Source organism: Drosophila tropicalis, unplaced genomic scaffold (assembly GCF_018151085.1).
Source record: "Drosophila tropicalis isolate 14030-0801.00 unplaced genomic scaffold, ASM1815108v1 contig_845, whole genome shotgun sequence".
NCBI classification, from domain to species: Eukaryota; Metazoa; Arthropoda; class Insecta; order Diptera; family Drosophilidae; genus Drosophila; species Drosophila tropicalis.
Genome location: NW_027173338.1, coordinates 4833706 through 4861171, shown reverse-complemented (window position 1 = coordinate 4861171; position 27466 = coordinate 4833706). Strand labels below are relative to the sequence as shown.

At 35.8% G+C, this 27466-nt stretch overlaps 2 protein-coding genes across 2 annotated transcripts; both read left to right on the top strand.

The window, feature by feature from the left end:
* Nucleotides 1-1329: 1329 nt before the first annotated feature.
* On the top strand, nt 1330-5922 carry TTLL4B (Tubulin tyrosine ligase-like 4B). Its single transcript, XM_068295198.1, has 7 exons — nt 1330-2036; nt 2876-3413; nt 3473-3853; nt 3907-4093; nt 4161-4331; nt 4471-5479; nt 5542-5922. The coding sequence occupies exons 1-7, from the start codon at nt 1392-1394 to the stop codon at nt 5728-5730; spliced, it is 3120 nt and encodes a 1039-aa protein (XP_068151299.1). The 5' UTR covers nt 1330-1391; the 3' UTR covers nt 5731-5922.
* Nucleotides 5923-9549: 3627 nt separating this feature from the next.
* On the top strand, nt 9550-26701 carry LOC137580467 (mucin-4). Its single transcript, XM_068294516.1, has 6 exons — nt 9550-9601; nt 21323-21945; nt 22488-22823; nt 22888-22968; nt 23032-25146; nt 25400-26701. Exons 2-6 carry the CDS (start codon nt 21780-21782, stop codon nt 26470-26472), a joined length of 3771 nt encoding a protein of 1256 aa, XP_068150617.1. The 5' UTR covers nt 9550-9601; nt 21323-21779; the 3' UTR covers nt 26473-26701.
* Nucleotides 26702-27466: the final 765 nt, after the last annotated feature.

Below are 27466 nucleotides of genomic sequence, written 5' to 3'. Positions count from 1 at the left end.
TGGAATATAAAACTTTCAACGAAAATAAATAACAATTAGAAAAACAATAAATGTTTTTTTTTTTTTTTTAATGTTTGAAACATTTAATTATTTGCATTCAATCTCCCTTTGATCAAAGTAACAGTTAACAACTTTTAAGAAACTAATTGAAATTGAAATTTCATTGAAATTTTGTCTATCAAATTTGTTGCAAAAGGAAATAAACCAACCTATCAATAATTTCTTTTCCTTTATAAGCTAAATATATATTTTATTACGAAAAACACCTTAAATAAATTATATGGCAGGGGTTTCTTTAAATATTTTATTTACCTAAAACTTAATAAACATTAAATATGATGAAATGAATTGCAATTTCAAATTTTTACATTGGCGCTCATGACTATCGATAAATAAATATCGATTTGGCACACTATCGTGGTGAGTGTGAACTATCGTGGTGAGTTTTAATGAAATTTCGTACGATCTAAATTAACATCTATTAATTATTATCTAAAAACTAGGAAAATTGAGCTCAATCTAGGTAAGAATTTTGCTTAACTCCGTCTCTTTCTTCTTAAGGCAAAAGCATATTATTAATGCTTGTAGATGAGTTACCCTAATGTTGTTATTGATAATTTATATCGATAGTTTGAAAACAAAATTTACAAAATTAGTCGCTAGTGCCACTAACATAAGTAAACATAATGTTAGATGTAATAAATAATATTAATAGACAAAATAAGAGCACTGACAAATCTAGTGCTCGTCTATATGATTGCTAAGAAAATAAAAATAACAAAATTCATTAGTGTGCTTGTAAATGTAAAAAAGGTAAGTGTGAATGCCAACATGGACACGCACACCCACACACACAGACACAGACACTGCAAAGAAGAAGGATCCCACACGGACACACGCACACAGCTACACAAAAAGCCGGCTGGCCATGTTTCGGCGCTAAATTTGAAATAACGAAAACGAAAAAGAAAGGTAGAAGAAGACCCAACACATAAATGTTTCGAGAGAGCCCGAGAGGAAGCACTGAGAATTTCTTGGCAATGGATATATGTATCTGGATGTGAACTACATTAGCGAATTCGATCGATCAATGTGATCGATAAGAAGTGTGCCTCGATCTTGGGCGTATGCCATAACGAAAATAGCCAGCCATTGACAAAGCAGCAGCAGCAGCAGCACCAAAACAAACAGCAGACAAGGAGACGCATTCAATGCGTTTTATTTTGTTTTGCTGTGTGATGGTGAAGTAACCATTACCTTGAGTTTAAAAAAAATCTATAAATAATCCATTCAAAACAAAGTAATTAGCAAGCCTTTCCCCCTTCTCCTCGTTCTCCAACAAACTGTTTAGATACCAAAATTTGCTGTGAATTCCTAGAAAATTCATAATTATGGCCCAGATGACCGAGAAGCGTACATCCAGTGTACGTCCTGGAGCAGCAGCCACGGCAGTTGCCACCAAGGAGAATACAAATGCCACAGGCAAATCGCGGGGCAAAGGTATTGAAATTTTAGACTTCCACGAATCGTGGCTAGAAGAGGTTGAAATCTACAAGGATAAGATGGTCATGTGCAAACAATTGGCCCATCACAATCATCAGCAGCAGCACCAGCACCACCAGTCACAGCAGCAATACGCGGCATCCTCACCTCATTCCCCGCTGCGTGGTCATGCCAAACCAACAATGAACAATACCAACCACCATCAACGGAGTGCAGGTGGCAATTCTAGTATCCACTCATCAGGATTAGCCCGTTCACCGCCTCCAACTCATAAACAGAAATCCTCGCCGCCCATGGCCAGGAGAAAAGTCGGCACAGATAAATCCTCGAATCCGGCACCATCTATTGCCACAGGCGGAGGTCATGGTGTGGGAGCAGCCCCTCCAGCAACGGCTACCAAATTCACTGCCCAGCCCCAGCGCCTGGCTGTACGTGGCACTGCAGTGGCGACGAGTCCAAAATTAAATACTGTTCCCATATCTACGCCCGTAGTGTCTGGTGTAATGCATTCTGAGCCCTACAAGAAAGTTCAGGTAGGTTATGCTGTCTGATTTAGTGAATAAGTGTCTTTGTCTTTGTTTTGTAATGTTTAAAGCGTCTATACTAGTTTTAGTTCATTTAGTAGTATCTACTTAGTACTCAATGTGCACAAATTGCTATTAATTAGTTTTGCCATGATCTCAATCTGTTCTCTTATAACTTTTTAACTAAATGCTATGTTAGGAGTTGATATGTACATAGATTGAAATGGATCCTAGCATTTGGTTTTTAAGTTAGGTATGTTCTAGTCATATAATTCTACATAAGTGTAGGTCTTAAAAAGTGTAAAGCAATTTTAATCTTAGTGATAGATATATATGATTTGTTCGTACTTAGATAATTTAAACTTGATCAATTTATACCATGAATATAGAGAGATACTTACACTTCTACGAGATTACTTATATATAGGAATGGAGTATAGAAGTAGGAAGAACTATTACTTTTGTTCTTTAACATTGCTTTAAGTTTACTAAAACATCTTGATTTTTCTCCGAGCTTTAAAGTTAATTGTACTTCTTAGTAGACTGCTTTTAATGTATTAGATTTACTACTCACGATTTTCTAACCATTTTCAGTCAGGATTTTTACAAACTTTAATTCTAATAACCACGCTTCAAGCAATGTTGCACTCATTGATCGTTGTCATTATCATATTTCCAAATCCTTAATATACATTAACCTTTAATTCCCTGCATGCATCCTAATATTAACTTGTCTTACTCTTCTTCATCCGAAACAACCAAAAACCATTTGTCATTTGCCATCCATCACACTTGTGTTCCATGTTCGATGTGTTCGATTGCACTTGCCTATATCCTAAACAATGCAGATGCTTTTAAAGCGAGCACGTGACGATACATTTGCCAAACATACAGTCAGCAATAACAGCAACAATAATAGCACCAGCAATCACAACAACAGCAACAACAACAGTAACAGCAACCACAATAGTAGTAAGAGACCCAGCCTAAGTCCACCAAGTGTCTTAAGAACAGGCTCGGCAATGGCAAATAATCCTTATCATACGTCAGTCGGTAGCCTATCAAGCTGTAGCACCCAAACATTGAAACCATCGCCAGCTAGCAAAATCGTTGTCAATACGTTCCATGGCAGCAATATGTTGAGTGCTCAGCAACATGACGAGAAAAGCAAAATTCTGACACAAAATGGTCTAACGAAATCAGCGGCAACAGCTTTAGAGACGAGTCTATATGCCAGTCTATACGCCCAGGCGCCACAAAATGCAGTCCAGCAATATAATAATAGTGCACGAATCTTTTCTGGAGAACATACACCGTATGTGGGTGTATCACTCAACAAGGGAAACCTCGATCATGATCGAAGACATGAGGATGATCCATGTGGGGGTAAGTCTATATAAACTTTTCAATTAACATATATTCTTATATTTTTTGTATGTTTTTAGCAATCGATGATATTAATCACTATGATGATTCCGATTCAGAAGAGGACTATGTGGGTACACCGTTCTATTTAGATGAAGATAGTACCGAAACGAGGCAAAGTCGTCATACACGTTATCAGGTGGAGAAGACACAATCAAAGGAATCAATTGCCACCACAGCAACAACAGATTCAGAGGTCTCGGTTTATTTCAAACCGGATGCCATACTCTCACCCAGTCTATTTCCGCATGTTCCACCGTATTTGAATTTCACCTCTCATGCCGATAAAGGACCACCAATGCCCGCGGCTCTACATCGTGTACTCAAGTGGAAACTGAGTCCAGTAATGCCGAAAATTGTCAAGCGAGTTGTACTTAATTCTGGTTTTCGTATCATTAAAAGTAAGTTCAATCGAATTCAATCCTTTTGCTTTCGCAATAATAACTCATTTAAGATACCACCGATTGGATGGCCGTTTGGGAGAAACATATGAAAAGTCCTGGTTTCCGTACTATAAGATCACATCAGAAATATAATCATATACCCGGCTCTTTTCGCATTGGACGCAAGGATACAATGTGGCGCAGCATCTATAGTAATATGAAGAAATTCGGCAAAAAAGATTTTGGTTTTATGCAAAAGTTTGTTTCGAAAATTGACGCACCTTTTTAAAACTTATTAATTTGCTTTAATATTTCCTGATTACAGATCGTATATAATGCCAGATGATTTGGAGAATTTGCGTCAAGTTTGGCCCAAAAATGCATCGAAGCTAACCAAATGGATTGTTAAACCACCAGCAAGTGCCAGAGGTACTGGCATTCGCATTGTAAATAAATGGAGTCAATTTCCCAAAGATCGTCCCTTGGTTGTGCAGAAGTGAGTTTAACATAATTAACAAAACTAAAACCAGTTCTAAGACTATCGAAGAACAAGCTACATGCTTTTAAGATAGATAAAGAAGACATCAAAACAATTTAAAGGAATTAATAACTTTCACTTTTCCGGTCTTTCACAGGTACATTGAACGTCCTTTACTGATTAATGACAATAAATTCGATATGCGTTTGTATGTGATATTGACCTCCATTAATCCGTTGCGGATATACATGTATAAGGATGGCTTGGCTCGGTTTGCATCGGTGAAATATAGCTCAGAGTTGAGCAATCTCGATGAGCGTTGCATGCACCTGACCAACTATAGCATCAATAAGTTCTCACAGAACTATTCCAAGAATGAGGATTTCAATGCGTGCCAAGGGCACAAATGGACATTGCAATCGCTATGGTCTTGCTTAGAGAATCGTGGTGTGAATACCAAACGTCTTTGGGCCACATTACGGAATCTGGTGATCAAGGGCATTGTGAGCGGTGAATCGGGCCTGAATCGCATGTACCGTCAGAATGTTAACTTTCGGTATAATTGCTTTGAGCTATTTGGTTTCGATGTGCTATTGGATGATAATCTAGTGCCTTGGCTGCTGGAGATTAATATATCGCCATCGTTGCACTCAGAGTTGCCCTTGGATTTGCATGTCAAGGGCCCGTTGATACAGGCCGTACTTAATACGGCACTGTATCAGGTGCCACCGAAACTGAATGATCGCCAGCAGCATGAGATTCTAGACGAATTGAATATAACTGGTCCGCTGTGTCATGACAAACGCATTTTCACCACCTGCCTTACAGCGGAAGAGGTTCGCAAGCACAATCAGTACACAAATCGTAACATTGAATTTCGCGAGGAGTATGTGGATACCATATTGGATAATCTGCTGCCCGATGATGTGCGATGTCTGATCATTACCGAGGACGAGCTAAATCGGTGTAAACCCCTGGAGCGAATCTTTCCCACCTCCGGCACACATATCTATTTGAAATATATTGAAAATGCCCGCTACTATAATCGTCTCCTAGATGCTTGGGAGACCAAGTATGCCAAAAATCGAGAACAAGGCATCGCCTTGCTCTCACGTTACTGCAAGGATAAATATCATCTGCAGGTATCTGATGCGGCCATGGAAAAAGTAAGTTGTCATTCCAAAAATGTATGCCGATTGAGTGTAATTCATTTCGTTTTTCCTTTTAGGAACCTAATGTGGCACTCACTGAGATCGATATGCTGCATGTGAAAAAAGAGGAAGTCCTTGATCCTGCCACTAATCTGTCTCTACTCAAACAGCCCGTGCATCCCTCCGTCAGCACCGAAACCATGCTGCCTGCTAATACCGATTCCAAGCCCGGTAGTCCGGACGCTTCAATAGAACACAAATCTTGAGACTGAATCGTTGAGCAAATCGAAATGACAAACCACACAACATGCAATTCAACTCAACTTAAATCGTTTCACTCGCCAATTTATAATATTCACTTTCGTTGTCTGTGTTCAATTACACAAAAAAATTACCTGCCCAACCGTTTGACAAAAAAAAAATTCACGTTATAAAATTAAAGTTGACAAAAAACTAAATTACAATATTGTGTATCTATCCATTTTTTATTTTATTCCAAATCTGTTAATCTGCCAATATGGAAATTCAACTGTTTGTTCCTCTCGATCCGACATCTTACTACTTAAAACTGCTTTAGAGTCGTCTTTATCATCTTTGTTGGATTGAATGATGTAGAGTAATAACAATTTCTGAGGTAAAAAAGACAACAAATTACAATTTAAATTGATGTATTAATTGTTGTAAGTAATCTTCATATATAATTTACTAATACAACTTGTAATCTTAACTTTCAAATGATCAACGCCTTTTATAAGGGAGATTTTTATAAATACTTTGAATTTCTAGTTGAAACACATTCTCTAAATATTTCATTAAAAATTTTTAAAACTAACATGTCACTTGAAGCTTTTATCTAACTCAAATGAAAGCTCGAGACTCTAGGTAATACATTTTTAACTCGTTTGTTAAATCATGTTATCTTTAGGTTGTAAACTTGGCTAAAAGCATGAGAAAAGAGTTAAGACAACCATTGGAATAGGATTTAAAGGACACTGATATGTTGGTTTTTATCTTATCAACTGCTTTATATATGTATGTATATACGATATTTCTATATATTTGAGCATTTGCATATTAAGGATATACTTGAAAAGTGCAACAAAAAAACGTAAATTGTTGTCCGTATTTGTTTTCTTTAAAAAGAATTTAATATGAGAAATTGAAAACAAATTGAAAGTTTATGCAATTATTACTATAAATATATATGAATTTATACATATATACATATATATACATACATACATATGTCCTGATGACCAAAATGTATACCTTCAAATACATATTATGTACATATATAACATAGCTGGTTTTTTATAACCACTTTTATCAATATATGAATAACTTATCATTACGTAAGCAAAACAACCAAATTTTGGAATTTTTGAATGTTTTAAAACCTATTTATTTTCTATTCTATATATACATATTTCAATGTGATTTCCATATATTTAGTAATTATATTCTAATTGCTGTACGTCTAATTAAATTAACAGAACAATAATTACCTCTTATATGTACTTACAACATATCAGATTTGTCTATGGTTAAGTTCCTTTTCATGGTCTGAGTATCAAACACAAAAGAAAGATACAGTAAGCTCTAATTTGATTTTAAACACATTTACCACAACTTTGGTGTCTTAATCACACAGATGTTTTATACATTTCGCATGACTTTTCCTTTTCATATATGTACATATGTATATATTTTCAGGCAGTACGTTTTTGTGTTAACTCTTCATAGAACAAGTCTCATGCCACATTATCAAAGAATTTTGATCGCAACACTTGGATTGGAGTCATCTCTCTCTCTCACATTTTCTCTCTTCTTCTTTCGCTTAGGCTTTCGTCTGGCGTCTGTGGCTTCAACAAAACTAATTGGTTAGCAAAAGTTTTTGTTCTTTCCTTACGACGATGGCAATCAGTTTATTGACACGACAAGAACAAGGCAACAGCCAAACATAATTGAATGAACATATCAATTTTCAATCACACCACAACAAAAACAAAACACAAAAAAAAAAAACTAAGCTTATTAAGCCTCAAAAAAAAAAAACAAGAACAGGAAAACCAAAAACCTTTAGACTGAAGAGGAGGAGACACCACAGCTAATCAGACTTTAATGGCTATAAATATTTCACATTATATAATGCAATTTGTATACCCTAGAATTAGATTCACTGCATTCATAGTCTTTATGGAGTCAAGCTTAAATCGTGCTATAAAAACAAATTATCTATAAGTAAAATAATTATAGTTTTTATTTCAATAGCTATACTTATCAAGTGATAGTTAATATTAAGGTATAAGAATAGGAACTTTAAATTAATATCATCTTCTCAAAAAATACTTAGACTTTTTTTGGAATAGCCGCTATTTCAAAGCTGGCTAATTTCCAAATCATTCCCAGTCTGAAGTCTTTGGATAAATTGTATTAATTTTTACAATAAGAGCTTCTTAAATCGGGCTAACTTTCTTAGATGTTCACGTGAATTAATTGAAACATTGATCAGATTAGCATAAAATCTTAAGAACTAGTATTAATTTTTTAAATAATTGAGATAGTTTTTTATAAGAAGCTCCTTGAACTGTTAAAGGTATGTATAAGGCCATTGCCGAACTTTGCAGATCTAATATACTTATACATATCTAATATACATATATTGGTGGCATTTCCCGGCTAAAGTTTGGAGTTTCCTTTCTGATAGATATTCTCTAATCAATTTTTTTCGAACAGTCACATAGGTTTTAGGAAATTCTAATACAAGAGCAGTGATCTTTGGTTTATGGATTGTCTGGATTGGGCATAATTATCAATTTGTCGTTATGGATAGATAGAATATTCAAGTTCAGGTAGGCAATTTCTTATATGAATCTTATTTAGTTTCCAAGGTAAATGGGATATCTAGCTTCGAAGTGATGTTCAAAACTTTTAAGAAAGACTAACCATTTTTCGAATACATCTTTCGGGTTGGCCAACTGACTGTCTGCTGTCTGCTTTATGAACACTTAAGAACGACTTATTTTACGATTTACACGATTCTGGATCTGCTGCCATCTCTAGTGGGGCAACGACAAACCCCAAAACGAGTCACTAGAGGCAACGAGGCAAGGCCAGGCCAGACAGTTTCCAACTGAAGGCTTCTCTCTCATTGCTCTGCTCATACTTTTTTTCTTTTTGCCATTTTTTTGTTATGAATCGTTTTTATGCCAAACAGATTTATGCAACTTTGTGAGCAACATGGGCGGGTGCTGCCCTTTTGCCTCGGCACACTCCCTCACCCAAAAGAACTCGATGGGATCTTCTCTTGCTCGGAGGATGCTTCGTCTGAGGATGCGCAGTCGCGACATTATGAGTAATGGAGCAAATGCCTGGAATTGTTTACTCGAGGGCTTTAGTGTTGGAGCAGATGAACAATTTAAGTTTGAAAATTCTAGTTTTGAGAATAACTTTATTTAGAATAGATTTATTATTTTGACTTGCTAAAAACTTTCCAAACTACGAAAAAACTAGTAGTCAATAGTCCAAAGGTTTTGTCCTCTTATCAAGTCATCTTAATTGGCTGACAAATATTCTAAAGAAACGACATTATGTTTCTTATCAGCGATTCATTTCCTCATTTGAACTCTCTTTGGTCATACTCTTAAGAGCCGCACTCTCTTCAGCCGATCTCTTAGCATGAGGCACTTCAGCTTTCAAACTAGAATCTTCAGCAGAATACTTTTTTGTTTTTGTTTTTGTATGCAGACAACTTTCTTTCGAATGCTTTTTTTTGTGTGCACTCTCATACAAAAGTAAGTTGCCCTCATGCTGAGACGATCAGTTGAGAGCCAACACGCGACGCGTTCAGAACGTTGAAAAGCAAAGACCTAAAGTAGCAACAGAAACTAAAAGACACAAAAAAAAAAAAAAAACAAGAAGAAAAACGTTAAAGGAATATACAACTTTCTGAGAAGAAGATCTTCTGCCAGTGGTTTTACAAGTGCTCCAGTGAAGTGATCACAGAAAAAAAAAATATAAAAAAATAGAGAAAAATTATTGAAATTTCAATTGCTGTTTTTTGTTATAGTGAAACAAGATCTTAAGTGGATTTAAAGTTACGAGTGGAGTGAAGCCAAATTCAAGAGCTATTTGAAGGTATGTGAACTTGGATGATTCTAGGAATGTTTTTGCGGTTTTTCTTTGGCCATGTTTAGCTTCTACTTTTTTCTGTTTTTTTTTTTTTTTTTGGCATGCTAAAATTTAATAAGTCTTTTCGCGTTCTTTTTTCACGCTCTTGTCTAAGTCCTAGGCAGGGGGCAAGCAAAAGAGAGAGAAAGAGACGGAGAGAGGGAGAGGGGGGTAAAATATGCAGTTGGCAAAGTTGCAACTTTGTGGCGGCATTTCTACCAAAGTTGGCAAATTCTTGCGGCACATTTCATTTGTCTTTTTGCTGCCTTTCGGCCTCCTACAGAGGAGGAAAGAGACGTCGTCGTCTCTTTCAATGATTTCGTGTCGTGCCGTGTTAACGGTATTGTTTACATTGTTAATAGAACCTGCAACTTTGGTGTCTGGATAAATAAATAATCACGTTGGGGGAGAGGGATACGAAATGGGGAAGCGAAGCGACAACTCAAGTTCGAGGTAAGAAAACTTACTTAACGCTTCGTTGCTTCAAGCAATGAAAACAAAAGACTTGGGCAACGAACTTGCCAAGATACATATATGAAGAAATATGAAAGATGAAATCTAGGGTTTAAGATCTACATTGTGAGATCTGTTTTCAGAATGGAAGGGAATTTAAACACTTAGGAATGACAAAAAAAAAGTAATTGAAAGAAATTATATTATCTTTCACAAGTTAAATGCGTCATATAAAATGCTTTACGTTGAAATGAATCCTCAATTGAGATCAAGATGATATAAATCTTGTGATAGATTAGCTTTAAAAGGGATATATAAATTTAGAAAAACATGTTTACGTCATAATCAAGTACTTTTAATAATTTTTAATAAGAATAGGCATGGGAAGCCATTTGTTTTTTAAGTATATTTCATAAGTTAGTATTGGGATGACAGGGGACATTTTATAGTACTTTCTTTTGTCCTACATATAACAAAAAGAATTCATTTCCTAAAAATACGACTATGAAAACTAATAACTTTGTATACACTGTTTTAGAAGCTAATCAAATTGGCAAATTCTTTATTTTGTTCATAAATTTGAAAGAAATCATTAAAAGTTTTCCTTTTTAGCATTATATTTACAATGATAAAAATAAGAAATTTTTGAATATATTATATGAAAAGATAGAATAATTCTAAATCGCCGTCTGGCGATCTGAAATTTCTCAAGCAACAACTTTTTGCCTAAAGCAATTAAACTTGTTCAACAAATTAACATTTAAACTATTTTAATTCTTTATGAAAACTACATCAATAAAAAGATTATTATTCAGGTGACTTTTAACAGGTTATAAATTGCTATTCCGAAGCAACATTAGTTGGAAAATTATAAAGAAGTAGATGAACTTTGTCCAATAAACAAATAAAAACATTCCAAACGTCGAGAATCAGTTTTCAGTTTCCCAAACTTCAACTTAATGATTTAATCAGAAAAATGTGAAATTCTTTCCATGGGTTTTCATCAGTAAATTACTCATTCTTTTGCCGTTTTGTCCGCACTTTGAAATGAAATTCTGTCGTAAAGCAAATGACAGAATAAATCTACGCAAATTAAATAACATTTCCTTAAACGGCAATTAAATCATTGTCCAAGACAAAATCAGAAATTGCTCATTTATTAGGCAAAAAATGGAGAGAAACAGAAGTTTGGTTTTTTCTTTCAACTTGGCCAAATGGAAACGGAATGCTAATGATGTAAACTTAGCCATTTAACTGTTAAAACAGCCGAGAGCAAAAACAACAACGGCCAAGACCAACACAAAGACGACAGAAAAAAGAGACAAATCTCTGAAAGAGGCAGCAAAAGATGAACCCAAAAAACCAGTAGAAAAAAAAAGACGTTGACGTCTCCTAAGACTAATCAAAGCCGTTACAATGGTCACAAAACGCAGTTGAAAGTGCGACAGAGAAGGCTTTCGTACACGAACAAAAGGGAGAGAAAGAGAGAATATAGGTTGCATGGGCAATGAGTGAAAATGTTGACTGTAATCTTGGCCAGAAATTACCGTTTCATGTTGACAAAGCGAGCAGCAGTAGCAATCCCCACCACAGCTACTACTACTACTTCACTCCAATCCATTCCATGGCTTAATGATCATCATTAGAAACATTAGCTGGGATCTCTACACTTAGAAGCTGGGATCCAAGCCAAGGGTTTTGTTTCTAATTCACGTGACAACATGCAATGAATGAAGTGCTAGAAGAAAAACTCTAACAACAACCAATAATATTTGATAATGCCAAGCGGAAGCTATAAAACATACAAGATGACTATGACGATGACGACCCCAAACACATTTTCCATCTCACATTCATTAGGCTAAGAAGGAGTTGGAGAAGTGGAAGGAGGCCAGGAAAGAACAGAATTTGCTAATTGGCCTACAATTGAAACATAGGCTAAGAACTAACGGAAACAAGGCTTCATTAGACACAGGCAACGAATATGGTTATACTCTTTTAGTATGAAGTTTTTTTGTTTTTACTTTGTTAATTTCAGCCTAAAATCAGTTTCAATATCAAGGTTATTAAGGATCAAAATTGATGGTTGAGATTTCGAAAGAAAACTTTTAATCAGAACGTTAAGATATTTAGATCGAGTCGAATGGATTATACATATAAAGATTTTGAAAGTTCGTCTTATTACCAATACAACTTAAGCCAGGCCAGTTAGGGATCGCTTTACAAAAGCCATGAAAATCGGCTTAGTTGTTAATAGTATTTAAAATTTCACTTTTTCAGATTTAGAAATTTTAATTTTTGATTGTCTAGCAAAGAAAACAATGGATGTTTATCCATTTATTCCATATTGAATCATATTTGTTTTACTTAGATTTTTGTTTAATTAATCATACTTTAAATGAAAATTAATTAAGATTTTCTCGAAATTTACAAATAGAGAATTACGTCGGTCTCTGCTTATACATTTATTTCTTACCAATTGGGAATTATACTATTCGAAATCCCTTAATAAATTTTTCAATTTCAAAACAAATTCCAACATATCAAACGCAATCGTAAATCATATAAATATTTTGGTCAATCTCAGGCAATTGAGACCAAGATGAAATCAGGGTTTAGTTAGTTTCATTAAGCCGATAATATCATTTGAATTCGAGCTTGTATTTTAGTAGAACTAATCGAAATCATCAACAGCCATTCACTTAGTTAGCTAGATTTTACCGTTTAGGAGTTGCAGGACTAACCATTTTCTACCCTATATATTATCTCTTTACCCTTGGGCAGATCATTCTCCTTGCTTCACTAACCTTAGATGAGAACTTTGATGGTTAGGGGCGTGTCATAGCTGATTATGCCTGCTTCTCTAAGCTAAGCATCTCAAGGTCGCAAAAAAAAAGAACAGAAAAAATTATATCTGAGATCAAGCTCCTTTTAAGTAAAGCGCTTCTCAACTTACATTAGCAACATCTGATATGCCAAAAAGACAAAAGCAAAAAAAAAAAAAAAAAAAAACACACACACAAACACACATAAAAGAAAGAATGGACTTTGGTAGAAAGAAAAACCCGCAGTACAACAAAAGATAGCCCGCACGTAATCTGATATTGGAAAACGGTGAGGCAATCCAAAGCAACCAAATACAAAATATAAAACTAGCCACCAGTTGGCCATATGAGGAGAGAAGCTCCTTTGGTTGGTTTTCGTTGGTTTTGTTTTTGTGTGTGTTTGCTATCAAAACAGCATCTGCAACACAGAAGGCAGCACTGATCTTCAAGTGAAGTAAGTGCGCGCCATTCTACTAACGGCCAAAAGAAGTGGAAAAAGAGACTCCATGCGGTGGGGGGGAGGGGGAGATGATTGAGGTGGAGGCGGCGCGGTGGGTCATCTGAAGTGAAAGAAGAAGGAGTTCCAACTCAGTAAACTTGCATGTGTAGACGAGGAAGAATCATCAGCAAATGATGATGATCATGTCAATGGATGGGCATGATGGTGATCATGTTGATGATTATGACGACAATGACGTTGCCGATGACGATGAGAATGGCAAGTTAATGCCCAAATAAAAGAAGTATAAAGCTGAAAATTATGAGTTTTCAAGAGCAAAAATACTTTCGAGAGGTGTAAACAGGTGAATTTGATTCCTTGTCTTAGATATTAAATATGATTAACTTCTTTTGAATAATAAAAGGTAGTCTGTATACAATTTGTTACTCAGGTAGACTTACCTCAAGCATATTTTTCATTATTTGCAAAGAAGAAAAAAAGTAGAATAGTTGACCGATTACCCAAGACTAAGTATAAGCAATTTGAATGCCCTCAAGCAGTTCTTAGAAAAACAAATCAAAGAATCCCATGCCATTGCAATCTAAAAGTTCTGGCCAACTCAAATATGAATATTTTAAAGTTTACAGCCTCTCATATAGTTCAAAGGCACAAACTTTGGTTAAATGACAAGCGTTGTCCTTAAGCTTAAATGGTTGGTCATTGAAAATTTTGTTTTGACTCTAGTTGAAAGAGAAACTATCAAAGTTTAACCCATTTGGTGTTACATATTAATCATATTAGTAGAGAGAACCAAAAACATTCTTCATTTGAATTGCAAAAGCAGTCAGGTTTTAAATTTTAAAAGATTGCATAGGATTGAAGGGTTCGGCATAAAGTAGTTCTTTATAAAGGCAATTGGATTTATTTGTAGACTGAATCTGACTGAATGTTTTTAAAACTAAGGTTATGAGGATATCATAAGAAATAAGATAATAAAGCGATTTGACTCAAAATGATTCCAAACTTAATAATTTAAAGCAATTTTAGCTGTATATTAACCAAATCGGTGTACCGCGAAAGACAGAAGATGCCACATTAAATTAACGTTCCTAGGAATGCCATTTGTCTATCTAAGTTACTCAATACATAGACAGTTGATTTTGAGGTCTTAAGGCAACTTAAATGACTTTTTCTCCAGGTTGAGATGGCAACGTTTCACCCTTTTTATATTGATAAAATGGAAATAATTGCAATGACTATAATTTCGTAATACTAATTAACTTTCCGTAATCTGTATGGAAATTAACTAATACAATTTCTATAGAATTTGAATATATTAGATTTCAAATTGAGCGTAAAGGAACATTAATCGTTTAATGTTTTCACACTCTAATTGATTTATGCATTTTTAAAAATTATTTAATTAAAAGCGAGTTACATTAATTGAGATTCGGGTAATATTGCTAACATTAACATTTTAAGGTGAATGTACGCGTCTTTTCTATATTAAATTTCCATTTCTATGAAACAGTTAGATCGAGTGAACACCATAGAAAAGAAGATATGATTGTCCATCAAGAAAATGTATAATAAAATGCAGCCATTTAGCATTAATTTATCTTATAGTAATTAACATCTCAGCAATAAAAAAAGAAACAAAAAAATGTTTTTTCTTATTGTTAACGTTGCCCAGCTGTTTATTGGACAAGGCAATACGCCCATTAGGGCCTACGGTCTTGTTCTGAACCCTTTGGCTTATTTATCAAAGCTGTCAGCATTGTCTGCCCAATTGCCGGCACTCTGTGTGTCATTGCACCAACAGCCATTTATGGCCTAAAGAACCCATAAAAACATCGAACTTGGCCACATGCGTTTTAGTTGTTTTTGTTTTGTTTTTCTTCTGCATTTGGTTTGAGTTATATAACCCACCTGAAATGTTGTCTTGTCTGGTCTGTTCTGATCTAACGGTATGCGATACTTTTACGGTTTTTCTTTCATTTTCTTGCACATGTTTTCGACCATGAAAGCCTTGACAAATGGGCCCGGAAAAATGTTTTGCATGGCACAAACTGAAATGGAAATGTGGCCAACACAGGCACAGGAAGGCCGAGGAGGCCAAGGAGAAGAGGAAATGATCAGTTTAAATTGCAGTTTTATTGTGCATTGTATGAATAGAAAAGAAAGGCCCAACAGAAATTGTAGCATAGAAAAAAAAAAAAAAAAAAAAACTTGTTTTTGACGGTCAATGGCATCCAAGCAATTGGGCTAAAAGAATATGATACCAGAGATTAAGCTGTAAATCTACAATAAGAAAAGGTCCAACAACCAGTCAAAGTTCGCCTTAAATTTTTGAGTTCTGATTTATTGACCATTCTAATGGGATGATACCCTCAATAACTTTTGGCAAACCATAAAAGACGACATCAATTACCAAAAAAAAAAAAAAAAACCCAAAAAAAAAGGTAACAAAGTTAAGCCGTGAAAACGTTTTTTATTTAGAACTTGGCTCTTTGTTTTGTGAAAGGTATCTGGGACTGGACCAATCTCCTCCTAGTCTACTAGAAGTCGTGCAACTCATTCTACTTAGTTTCGTTTGCTCAATTTTATTTCTCGTGTTAGATACAGAGAGAGAGAGAGAGAGAGAGAGGGATAGAGATGGAGACTTTCACCTGCTCCAAGTACTTGAATGAATGGGCCCTACTAACTTGTTACCATTTAACTGCAAAACCGAAAAAAGATATTCAATTAAATGATATGACAATGTTCAACACAATGAAAGAAGAAAGGTTTGCAGAAGTTTTTGACTTGAAGTACTATTTTCGTTATACCCTTTCCGCGTTGTAAATTAAAGAAATGGCCCAAAGTCTTTACTAATTTATTTGATGCGACTAAAGTTCTCATTCATTAACTTCATTATCAAAGGGGCATTATTCTTAGTTCCATTCAAATACATTTTAACTCTCTATGCCACAAATCGAAGCGTTCTAGAGATTTTTAGTCTTAGATCATTTGAAGAGTATTTCATTGTCGGTTGAAAATTGCTTTAATCAGAATCTTTTCTAGTTCTTTCATTTTTTCTTTTCCCTCTTCTTTGTAACTTAACAACTTCCGCTTGCAAAAAAAAAAAAAAAAGTTGAAAAGAAAGAAAGAAAAAAGACTTCAACCGAGTCTGCGATCCGATCACTGCAATCGCTGATGATGAGGTGCATAAACGACGCCCATTTATTGAGCCCTCGCGGCTTAAATAATTTTCCATGGCTAAAAGGGTAGATGGTGAGAGGAGATGGTATGGATGTTCAGCCAAAGGAAGGTAGCAAGAAGAAGGCAGGGCAAACATGTTTGGCGGCCGTTAAATGACAGGCATTTGTCTGCATTGGCAAAATGCAAGAAACGAAGGCACGGCACTAGCACTTCCAGAAGAAATGCAAGAAAAGAGAGGAAGAGCGAGAGAAGAGATGTAGAATTTGAGGTAAAACCAAGTCACATCAATTGTGTTGAACATGAAAATTGCTTCAACTTGAAGTTGCTTGTTGTTGTTATTCTTGTTGTTTGTTCGCAGCATATTTAATGAGCCACACATGTTGTCTATAAGTCAGGTTTTTGGTTTTTTGTTTTTGTTTTGGTCTTCGTGTTGTACAAACGTAGTAACAATTTGGCATGTGTTTATATAGCAGACACATACATAATTTGCCTACCAAAACCAAGTACTATGACTATTGCCAAATGGTCTTGTGTGAACGTGTTGGCATTTCCCCTGATGAATGGATGGTGAAATTTTCCTAATATGATCTCTCATGTATGTAAATCATAGCCACGTTTTTCCATTGATCTTCTTGTGAATAACAGCCAGACTTCACTTTGATTTCATATGCTGATTCGTTCGTGTTCTTCAATCATTTGCAAAAGTGAAAATGATCTCAATCTCAATACTGGAGCTTGTTGCTCTATAGCTCTAGTTCTCTCTGTTATTATTGTAAGTGTTTTGCTTGGCATTTTCATTATTTCCATTGAGATGAAGTCGAGGAGATTTACATAATCTCCACCAGGTGAAAGTTGTTACGAAAATTATAAGTTAAGAACGCCCAAAACTATGCCCAGTAGTCGAATGCTGAGCAAAATCTTGGTTTCATTTCCAGCTTTGCATTTCTCTCAAGCCTTTCACAAATCTCAAACGTCCCCAAAAAGCAATAAGAAAACTAAAAGTGGAAAAACAAAAACCGAAACCAAAAACTTAAAAAATAAATCAGTCAGTGGGGCGTTGCTACTGTGTCAAAAAACTGTGAGTAAGTCGGACAGAGGCCAATGGTAAAAATGCTAAAGAATTTATCCATCCATCCATCTGCCATGGCCAAGTATCTCTATCGGAATCGTGCTTTCTATTGTTAGTCTTTTGAAATTTATTGTTTAAGAATTTATGGTCAAGCTTTTGAAAATGAATTTTCATTGTGGATTTTTTACACAGATTTCTTTTTCTCTTTCAAGAGCAACTTTAAGCAGTTAGGTGTTTGGATTTCTATGGCCAACAAATATTCACTTTTACTAACCGCAAATTCCCCTTTAACGTTAAGTCCATGACTAACCCCAAAGAAATCTTTTAATTTCTAAATCCATATTCCATATCTGTGGGATAAAGTTCTTTGAATTATTCTTAAAGTTATTAAAGTGAAAAACTTATTCGTGGATATAACTCTGAACTATGCAAATATTTAAAATGAAGAAAAATTAATATATACTTGCATTAGGTCAGACAAAAAACGCTTTAATACTTTTATTTCATTAAGAAACATAACTAAAAATGTTGAAAATAGCTTCGAAAAGGGGTTCATTACTACATTGTTTCATTAAGAATGTAACTGAATTCAAAAAGCTTTGTTTCTTAGAAGATATGTATGTCCATTCTAATTTAGTTTAAGTACAAATTTAGTTGAACAAAGTCAATTTTCTTAATTGTTACAAGGAAAACAGGCAATTAAAGTATTAACTATATTTTGTTTGTTAATACTTTAATTCCCTGTTTTAATGGAATTTCTACTTAAATATATTTTGTTTGTTAAGTAGAAATTTCATTAAACAATCAATAGACAAAAGAGCACAAAAATACCAATTAAAATGTTAATGTTTTTGTTGTAAAAAAGAAATATGTATATAAATACAACTATTAAATGTTCAAGATACCTAAATATAGCAAATATTCATACAACAAAAGGAGAATTTAATATTTAGAAAAATGAAAATATTCAACCTGTTGGCCAAGACAAAATCAAATGAAATTGATTAAACATTAAGCGAATATCTAATTGTTTAACTTAAGAAATTTTACAATCCACTGAATGACTCTTTACTTAACTTAAAGAGCATAACCTTTGTGTAATTTTTAATATTTATGCTTTGTAACTGTAAAACATTTCACTATTAAATGCTGAGTAAATTATTGGCATTTGGGTTAATGAAACTGAAAATTGAAACTTTTCATTTCTGGCCAGAGATTATCTCAATCAAAATAAAAAAAGAAGAAGCTCACCAGAAACTGGGTTGATGAAATCGTGTTGCCAAAAAAATGAGCAAAGAAAAAGCCACCAAAACTCTTAATTTCATTTAAGTTAATAACTCAATTTAGTTCTTATTTCGACTTTCCCTAAAACCAAATGAATTAAGAAATTACTCTTTCAATTTCGCTCAGTGTATAGCTCAGCTTTTGTTGAAATAGAATGAAATTATGTTGTTTTGGGGCGTAGGTTGATAATGGTTTTTGGCCTCATTATTACGCGGTGAAGCTTCTGAAGATTCTTGGACACTTGCTCCCACAGCCTCGCTTTCTACAACCACTAGAAACAAACATAGATATATGTATTAGTGTGTGTGTGTGTGTAACTCATAGGTGGTTTTGTCCATTGTTTATACGAATAATTACTGTAAATTATTTATGGCTTTGGCTTTACACACGTTCTGAATACACATGAGCCACATTTTAGCACTGGAAATTATGTTCATATGTAGCAATGCAAATTTGTAATTAACGCAAAGATTTCACTTCATTTTCTAGTTCTGATCTCATACAGAGAGCAGCAACAGCAGCAGCAGCAACAGCCGCAACCATTTTCATGGCCAAGTGGCATGCAAATGAGCCCAAAAAAGTGAATTTCAATTAAACACAGAAGACAAGTCAAGTGAAAAAAATAAAAGTCAACTCTTGCAGTGATTTATTGTGTGAAACTGAAATGCCTTTTCGGTCGTTTCGTGAAAGTTTGACTTTAGTTCTCTCCACTGAGCCAGTTCCTGTACTCTTGACATTAAGATAATGGCTTGATTAAAACTTGTCATGAGAACAAACCACAAAACTGAATTTGAAACTCTTTACCTGAACCCCACCAACGAACTGAGTCAAGTAAGTAGGCAAATTGTAAGACCAGGCAAAAAGCGTCTCAAATCAACTGAGCTCCAATTAAGCGTTGATTCTTAAGACTTGAACATGGTGTAAGTGATGTGATTTTTACTTTAACTTAAGGTATATAAAGATTTTGAAAAGCTTTGTCACAAACGAATCGTCGTAGTTGAATAAAGAAGAGGCTAGCCATTAAGAAGGATTATGGCTTAGTTTATACAAGATCCTAAGAAATCAAAAGGCAATATAGAATCAATAGATATTTACATATTGAAAGTTCGTTACTTCCTGTAGGCCTATATAATGTTGACTAGGCATTAAATGGCTAACAATATTTCATTTCCATAGATTTTACAATATATTGTTAATAATTGCTGAATACCTTTTGGTATAGAGTAACTTATTGTCTGCTTTTAGTTGTATGTGAAATTCAATTTCCTAGGCACTTTTCGTATTTGCATGCAACATTTCGTGGCATCCTCTTCTCTTGTCTGCTAATCACGTTCTTAATGAAAGTGGCAATGCAGTTGCCAGTCCCAGTTGGAGTTGGAGTCTAACTCTCAGACCAAAAGCCAGTGGGGACTGGTCATGTGAGTGTGGGGTGTGGGGCAGCTGTGGCCATGGGGGAGTTCTCTGGTGTCTTGGTCTGTTGCTTTCGGTCTTTCACTGGCAATGACCGCCATTCGGTTTGGCTTTATTTGATTTTCATGTTTGTTTATTTACTATACGATACTTGGGGTTTTTTTTTGTTTTTGTCTTTCTCTGTTTGTTTGTTTTCGCATGCAACACTCGTCCAACCCAAGTGTCGAGTGGTTGAATTCTAGATACCAGTTCTGGATGTTGTTCCTTAGACGCCCCCCTCTCTCTAACCATCTCCTTCGATTTCTTGGTTTCTCTAAGGCTTTTCTATTTTGCTTACAGTTGATTCACATTATTTACGACCAAGACTTCCAGACAGAGTTGTGTACGTTTCACTGTATGTATATTCATTTTGATATGTTGTGTCAGAATTTCCGTTTTTCTTTTCCTTGTGCAGCTTCTGGCCTATTTCTGTTCGATCAGACAACTTTATGTTTGTGTAAACAAAGCCATAAACATAAATGATAAGCAACCAATGGGAAATAATGCACAGAGAAAAATTTTCACAATGGAAATCAGATCATTTCTCATTAAGATCTAACACAAGCTTGAAATTTCGATATTTGTCATCATTACGATATAAAAAAACTTAAATTTAATACCCAAACACAGACCAACTTATACCAACTTATTTTTGTCAGTGTAGTCACAGAAATTGCGGTAGATCGAAATAAGGCGAAAATAATGTTAATTAATTGAGGTGTTCGGAATATGTTAGTAAGGCCTTAAAACTGTTTTTTCTTTCTCTCTGTCATAAATCATGATTAAGCTGTTTACAAATGATAAAAAGGTAAAAACTTACCTAATTAGTATTTCTGGATTAGCTCAATGAAACTAAAACCCGGTTGAGACTTTAAGTTAAAAAGAGAATACATTTTTGTAGCTTTATACCTCCTAACAGTCTAATGACACTCACTTATGAATGTTTTTTCTTGCTTATCTATTTGCAGAGCCATTTGGAAATTCTTCTTATGGTTCATTAAAAGTGTGGCAGAACTTTGGCACTGGAACACAACAAAAACGACCACAACAACAGTCATCGAAGAGTCAACATAGAGGCAAACCCTCGTCGACCTGCAATATTGCTGTGTTTTCTGTTATTGTTGTTATTTCGACTTTTGTGCGGGTAATTTCCTTAAAGTTGCTTTTGCCGGGTTTTAATTTGGTCTACGCCTGAGCATGTGCTGTGGCATTGGCCACTGGCAAACGCTTGTCATTCGAAAGTTGCCTCTGCGTGACATACATTTCATGCGCATTAGTCGACAAACTTAGAAGCTGGAACTGGAGTTGGTTAACGTTGAAGTTGGAGCTGGAGCTGGAGCTGGAGCTGGTGTTGCAGTCCCACTGAACCCCAAAATACATACATACATACATATATAGAGATACACTGAACCCGTTGCATTATTCATGCACGTCGGCTGCCACATAAGAGGAAGCAAGGGACGCAGAGACGCAACAAGACAAACGACAACCAAAATGACGCTGCATTTAGTCAGCATTATTATATCGGTGGCATTATTTTTACTACTATGGCCCGCACAGTTGGATGCCTACATAACCACACAGAATACAGGTGAGCAGTGAGCCAGCCAATTGGAATGTGCGTCACAAATGAGTCTCGAACAGACAATGATGGGCTTCTTAAGTGATGCCCACATCTGGGTTAGATCAATGATTATATTAGTGAAATTTGCTCTAGTTGTGCTATCAATACAAGTCTTAGCTAATAAAATTTATCAATAGAAACTTTGCTAATTAATTCACATGCTATTTAATTAACTTGTTGATTTGAAATATCAAAAAATTACAATAACTTTATCTTTCAAATGCTTTTAAACCTATTCACGGTTGTACAGATTATTTGAGTTATAAGATTGTTAGCCCATACATTATTACATTTAGTAAGTTTTTATAATGAATAAATGGTAGGTATATATACCAAAAAATGCAGAATCTGATAGATCTACTCATCGATACTTAAACTTACTTGTTCATACATACTCATTTGCTAGTAGGTATACTAACCTATAGTCACTATTGATAGGTCTAAAGAATCTTTCATTAATTAATTAATTTCTGATCTTAATTAAACGAGAATATTGTTCAATTTCATAGGTTGTCATCATAATGGCACATGGTTTGCTGACAAGTCGGTGGTGCCTAGCATGGAGAAGTGCCTGAACTGTCAATGCAATCGCAAGACTTTGGTTTGTCGTCTTAAAGTGTGCCCAGAAATGCCCATGCCGCCGCCACGAGGTTGTGTGGTAGTGCAAAAGAAGAGCACTTGCTGCCCTTATCTATCATGTGCTCGCCTCGATGCCTTCTATAAAATACCCACAAAACGACGCATTATTGCCTATTTGGATCACTATGAAAGGGAATCCATTGATCGAGTGGTTAACGATAATATGCTGCAAAGAAGATCCGATGATTCCGATGTGGATTTATTTGGTAAGAAAAATAGAAAGTCCAAGAAAGAAATGTTTTTTAATTGTTTTTTTTTTTTTTGAAAAAGTTTGCGTGAAAAATGGAACTGTCTATAAATCGGGCTCGGCAATGTCTTCATCGAACTTGTGCAGCTACTGCTATTGTATAGGTAAGTTGAATGGAATTGAGAAAAAAGGAAATAAATCTGATTTTTTGGTTTACTTTTTTGCAGGTGGCACTGAGAAATGTGTGAAACCCAAATGCATGCTGCCCGTGGATGGTTGTAAACCCATTTTTGTGGACTCTACTTGCTGCCCCGTGCGCTATGATTGCTCAAGTAAAACATCTGGCAAATCATCTCAAGAGGTTCGCTATAGGAAAACATCCAATAAGCATTTCCAGCGAATGTCTCAACGCCTGCAACGTAATCGAGGCTGCACCGTGGGCTCCCAGTTCTATGTGGAGGGCCAGAAAATGCCTTCCGATAAAGAGAGACCATGTGACATTTGCTTTTGCATAAGGGGTACCAGGCGTTGTGCCCCAAAGAAATGTTCTCCAGCTCTGAAGAATTGTATACCCGTTGTGCCAAAAGGTCAATGTTGTCCCTCAAGCTACGATTGTGGCAGTCAAAGAGATTATCGACGTTCACAGAACTCCAGGCAATTTAATCTTTATAATCTCTTCTTTGGCAAAGAAGAGCAAGAAGTGGAGGCAGTGGCAAATGCCGCCTTAATACCAGAGAATAAAATGGCTGAGCGTTATCCCTTGGATAGGCATCCCACACAAGGACCTCTCCTGAGTAGTGGAGATGCTCTGAAAGCCAGCAGTGAGAAGAGCATATTGGATACTCTAAGAGAAGGTCTAGAGTTTATTGATGGCAATAACAATAAAATGTTGAAGGATAATCTAGATTTGGTGGGCACAACTCCCACACCGACTACAGAGAGTTTCTTGGACATTCTTCTAGGATCAAGTACAGAGGAAAAGGAGGAAAAGGACACTAAATGGACCACATCGACAAAGAATTCAGTAAATTGGATGGACCTACTACTCGGCCCCGATGAAGAAGAGGAAACAGTTGCTAAGCCCACCGAGTCCAGCATTGAACTGGTCACCCCTCCCATGGGTAACATAAAGAGAATTGCTGAAGATTTTGATGAGCATTTGGAGAGTGGTGAAATCGCGGTGGGTGAATTGCCAGCCGAGGCTCAACAAATAGTTTCAGCTCACGAGGAGATTGTAACAAGCACTGATAAAGCGGAACCAAATCTATTAAATGTTTTGTTAGATGGTCTTTCTGGTATTCTAGATGATCCAGCGAACGAGACTACTGAAAGCTCAAGCAGTAGCACCAGTTCGACGACAACCACCAGCACTACTACGACTACAGTGAAACCCTCAGTTCGTCCTGCACCCATGTTTCGTCCAATGCAACACACAAGAATAAATTCGAAAATAGCAAATCTAACAGTCACACCACCCAATCGATTGGATTTTCATAGAAGAAATGTTTCATCAACTACGACAACTACAACTAAAACTACAACAACAAAAACTACCCCCAAACCTACAACAACTACGACTACTACGACCACTACTCCAAAACCTAGAACCACTCCAAAGATAACAACAAGTACCACTCTAAAACCCAGACCCAAGACAACAAAACGCACCACAACAACCACCAAAAAGCCATCAGCTACACCCACAACTTCAGCCACCACAGCAAGAACCACCATAAGAACCACTCAAAAACCAATTAATAAAGCAAAACCCACACCAAAACCATATACCACATCCAAACCTCTGATTATTAAAACAAATCCCAGCATTTTGGAAGCTGAACCACTTGATGAACGTGCCGAACCCACTTTGCCACCAAGTTTACCCAATCTAAAGATTATACCTTTCTTGCCCGCCGATGCAGTGGACACAAATCCCACGACTAATCAAAACTATTACCCGGCCATGGCATCTGACAAAATGGACATTAATGTGGAACAAGTCTATTCACCGAACGATCAAGCCTCCTATAAATATCAATTCAAGGTGGAAACTCTGCCCGCAGAACAACCTATCCACCATGGCCAGTTTGAGGGTAGCGCAAGCTATGTAAACTATAAATTTGATCAAAGTCAAATGAGAGTTGGCGGCGTAATTGGCGAGGTGATCGATGAGCCCACTCATGGAAAATTCTCTCCACCCACGGAGACAGAAGGTGGTTTTGTGCCCAAGGAATCATTTTCCGTAGATGGTGAAGTCCTACAGGATCATGTGGGTACCTATCAACAGGTCACCCAGCATCTAATAGACATAACAACAGCAGCGAATGATACATCTTCAATAGGTAAGAGTAGTTAATACAAAGTCTAAGTTAAGACTTTTTAGTTAGTTATTTGAAATTTCCACCCCTTTTTAGAGTTTAAGGCATTAAACAGATTGACTGAGTAAAGAATATTACTAAATTTTTCAAAAATGGTAATTTTGTGCTAAATCATCTTCTAAGATATTCTGAAAAGCTTATGGGCTTAGTTATTTAATCGTTACCGATACGAAAGTAAATTACTTATCTTATGAATTTGTGTTTCTTCTTATTGCAGAAATTACCACACCAGATCCATTTAAAGATGTGATACACACGGAAAGACCACCAAATCTCGATAGACTTATTGAGGATAAACAGAATCATTCCACTGAAAGCATGACATTTAGCACATCGCACTCAACGTCGAGTTCAGTATCCACCAGCTCAACTTCGAGTACTTCCTCATCAAGCAGCACACCAACCACAAAACAGACGCCAACGATAGATAAAAGCGAAATCAATAAATTGGATAAGCTTTTGGAAGAACTACTCGGTGGAATGGAACAATTGTCGACAAATGTAAGCACTGTGCCGCCATTTAAAATGCTGCCAACAGCTGCAGCAGTAACAACAAGACCAATTCCATCGACAACAACGGCAGCAACTCCCACAACGACAACAACAGCAGCAGCAGTAACGACAACAACATTGTCGACAACAACAGCAAGGCCAACGGCACGTGCCACCAAAAAGGGCAATAGTAAAACGAAAAATAAACCGACAGTGGGTGGAACTGGAACCAGACGGCATACAACGCCCAGCAACAGAAACAAAGTCCGTGCCAAAACGACAACAACAGCAATACCTAAAACCACAGCAATATTGACAACAACAACAACAACACCAACTACAGCAAGAACAACAGCAGCAACAATTCCATCCACCAGGAGCACAACAGTGCATCCATTTTTAAATTCACCTTTCGACAAATTGCCTTTCATGGATGCCAGTTACGAAGTGCGACAGCAACAACAGCATCAGATGGAACTACAGCAACAGCAGCAGCAGCAACCACAGCAATTCCATCATTATCAGCATGCCCTCAGCAGCGACAATGGCAACAACAGTCCAACAGGTGCAACAAGCAACACATTAAGCAATGCTGCAGTTGCTCCTCCATTTGCTGGTGACAGCAGCAGCAGTAGCAGCAGCAGCCTAATGGATCCCACGGGTCAATTAAAATTAGCTGGCTGCAACATTTATGGTCGAATGTATCGTGTTGGCCGTATTATTGTTGAATTATCCAGCCAATGCCTCGAATGCATGTGCACTGAAGTCGGCGTCAAGTGTGGACCATTAGACTGTTAATTTAAGATGAAGTAATCTCAAGAATTCTGTATCTTTACGTGGAATCTTTGCCCCCGTTTCGCATCTAATCTAAATTAACCATCTAATCGAACTAATCTAAGCATAAGATTTAACCATAAGTTTGTATTATAACTTCAATTTAATTTAAGCAGAACGCATTTATGTATTAAAAACAATATAATTTTAAACATTAAAAACAAATTATGTGTATACCTACCGATAAAGAAATATTTAAAGAAATATTATATTAAACTTCTTTATAACTTGACACAACGAGTCTCTAATTTCCAAGCCAATTTACAAATAACTAATCATATATCTTAACTAAAGGAAAATCATATCAATATTTGAGAAAATCCGTAAGTAGAAAGATTTGTTTAAGTGAAGTTTTCGACTTTTCGTTAAGGGCTTAAAAAATACAAACATATGAGACACAATATTCTGAGATTTGAACAGTCTAAGTTATGTCAGCAAACTTGAAATATTTAAACCATGCTTAAGATAGTTTGACCAACTAGTTAGATGACTTGTTGAATGTCCTACTGCCTTCTTGCTCCTTTAATCACTAGCCATCTGAAGGAGCATAAGGCCAAAACAAAAGGGCCAACAGATTATATGCCCACATACAAACCTATAATGGCTTATATGTAAGTCCTAAAATAATATTGAATCATCTCCATTCACATTCTACAACTTATAAGGAATATTTAATTAAAACTCAACCTTCTAAACTTCCAAGACATTTTTTCGTATTTACTCACACCAATTAAATCAAAATAAATTAAATTTCCAACTTAATCGCAGCATTTCGATGAGTCAATTGAAAAACAATTTCAAATAGGTCTCATTAACGTCAGAAGTGTTGAACAAATAATTAAATGACTCCATGTTCCAATTGAGCACCATAAAATTGACTGTCCATAATGAGCATTAACCATGCAAATTTGGCATAGAAAATATGTTTGCCTGACCAAAATTCAAAACAAATGAAATT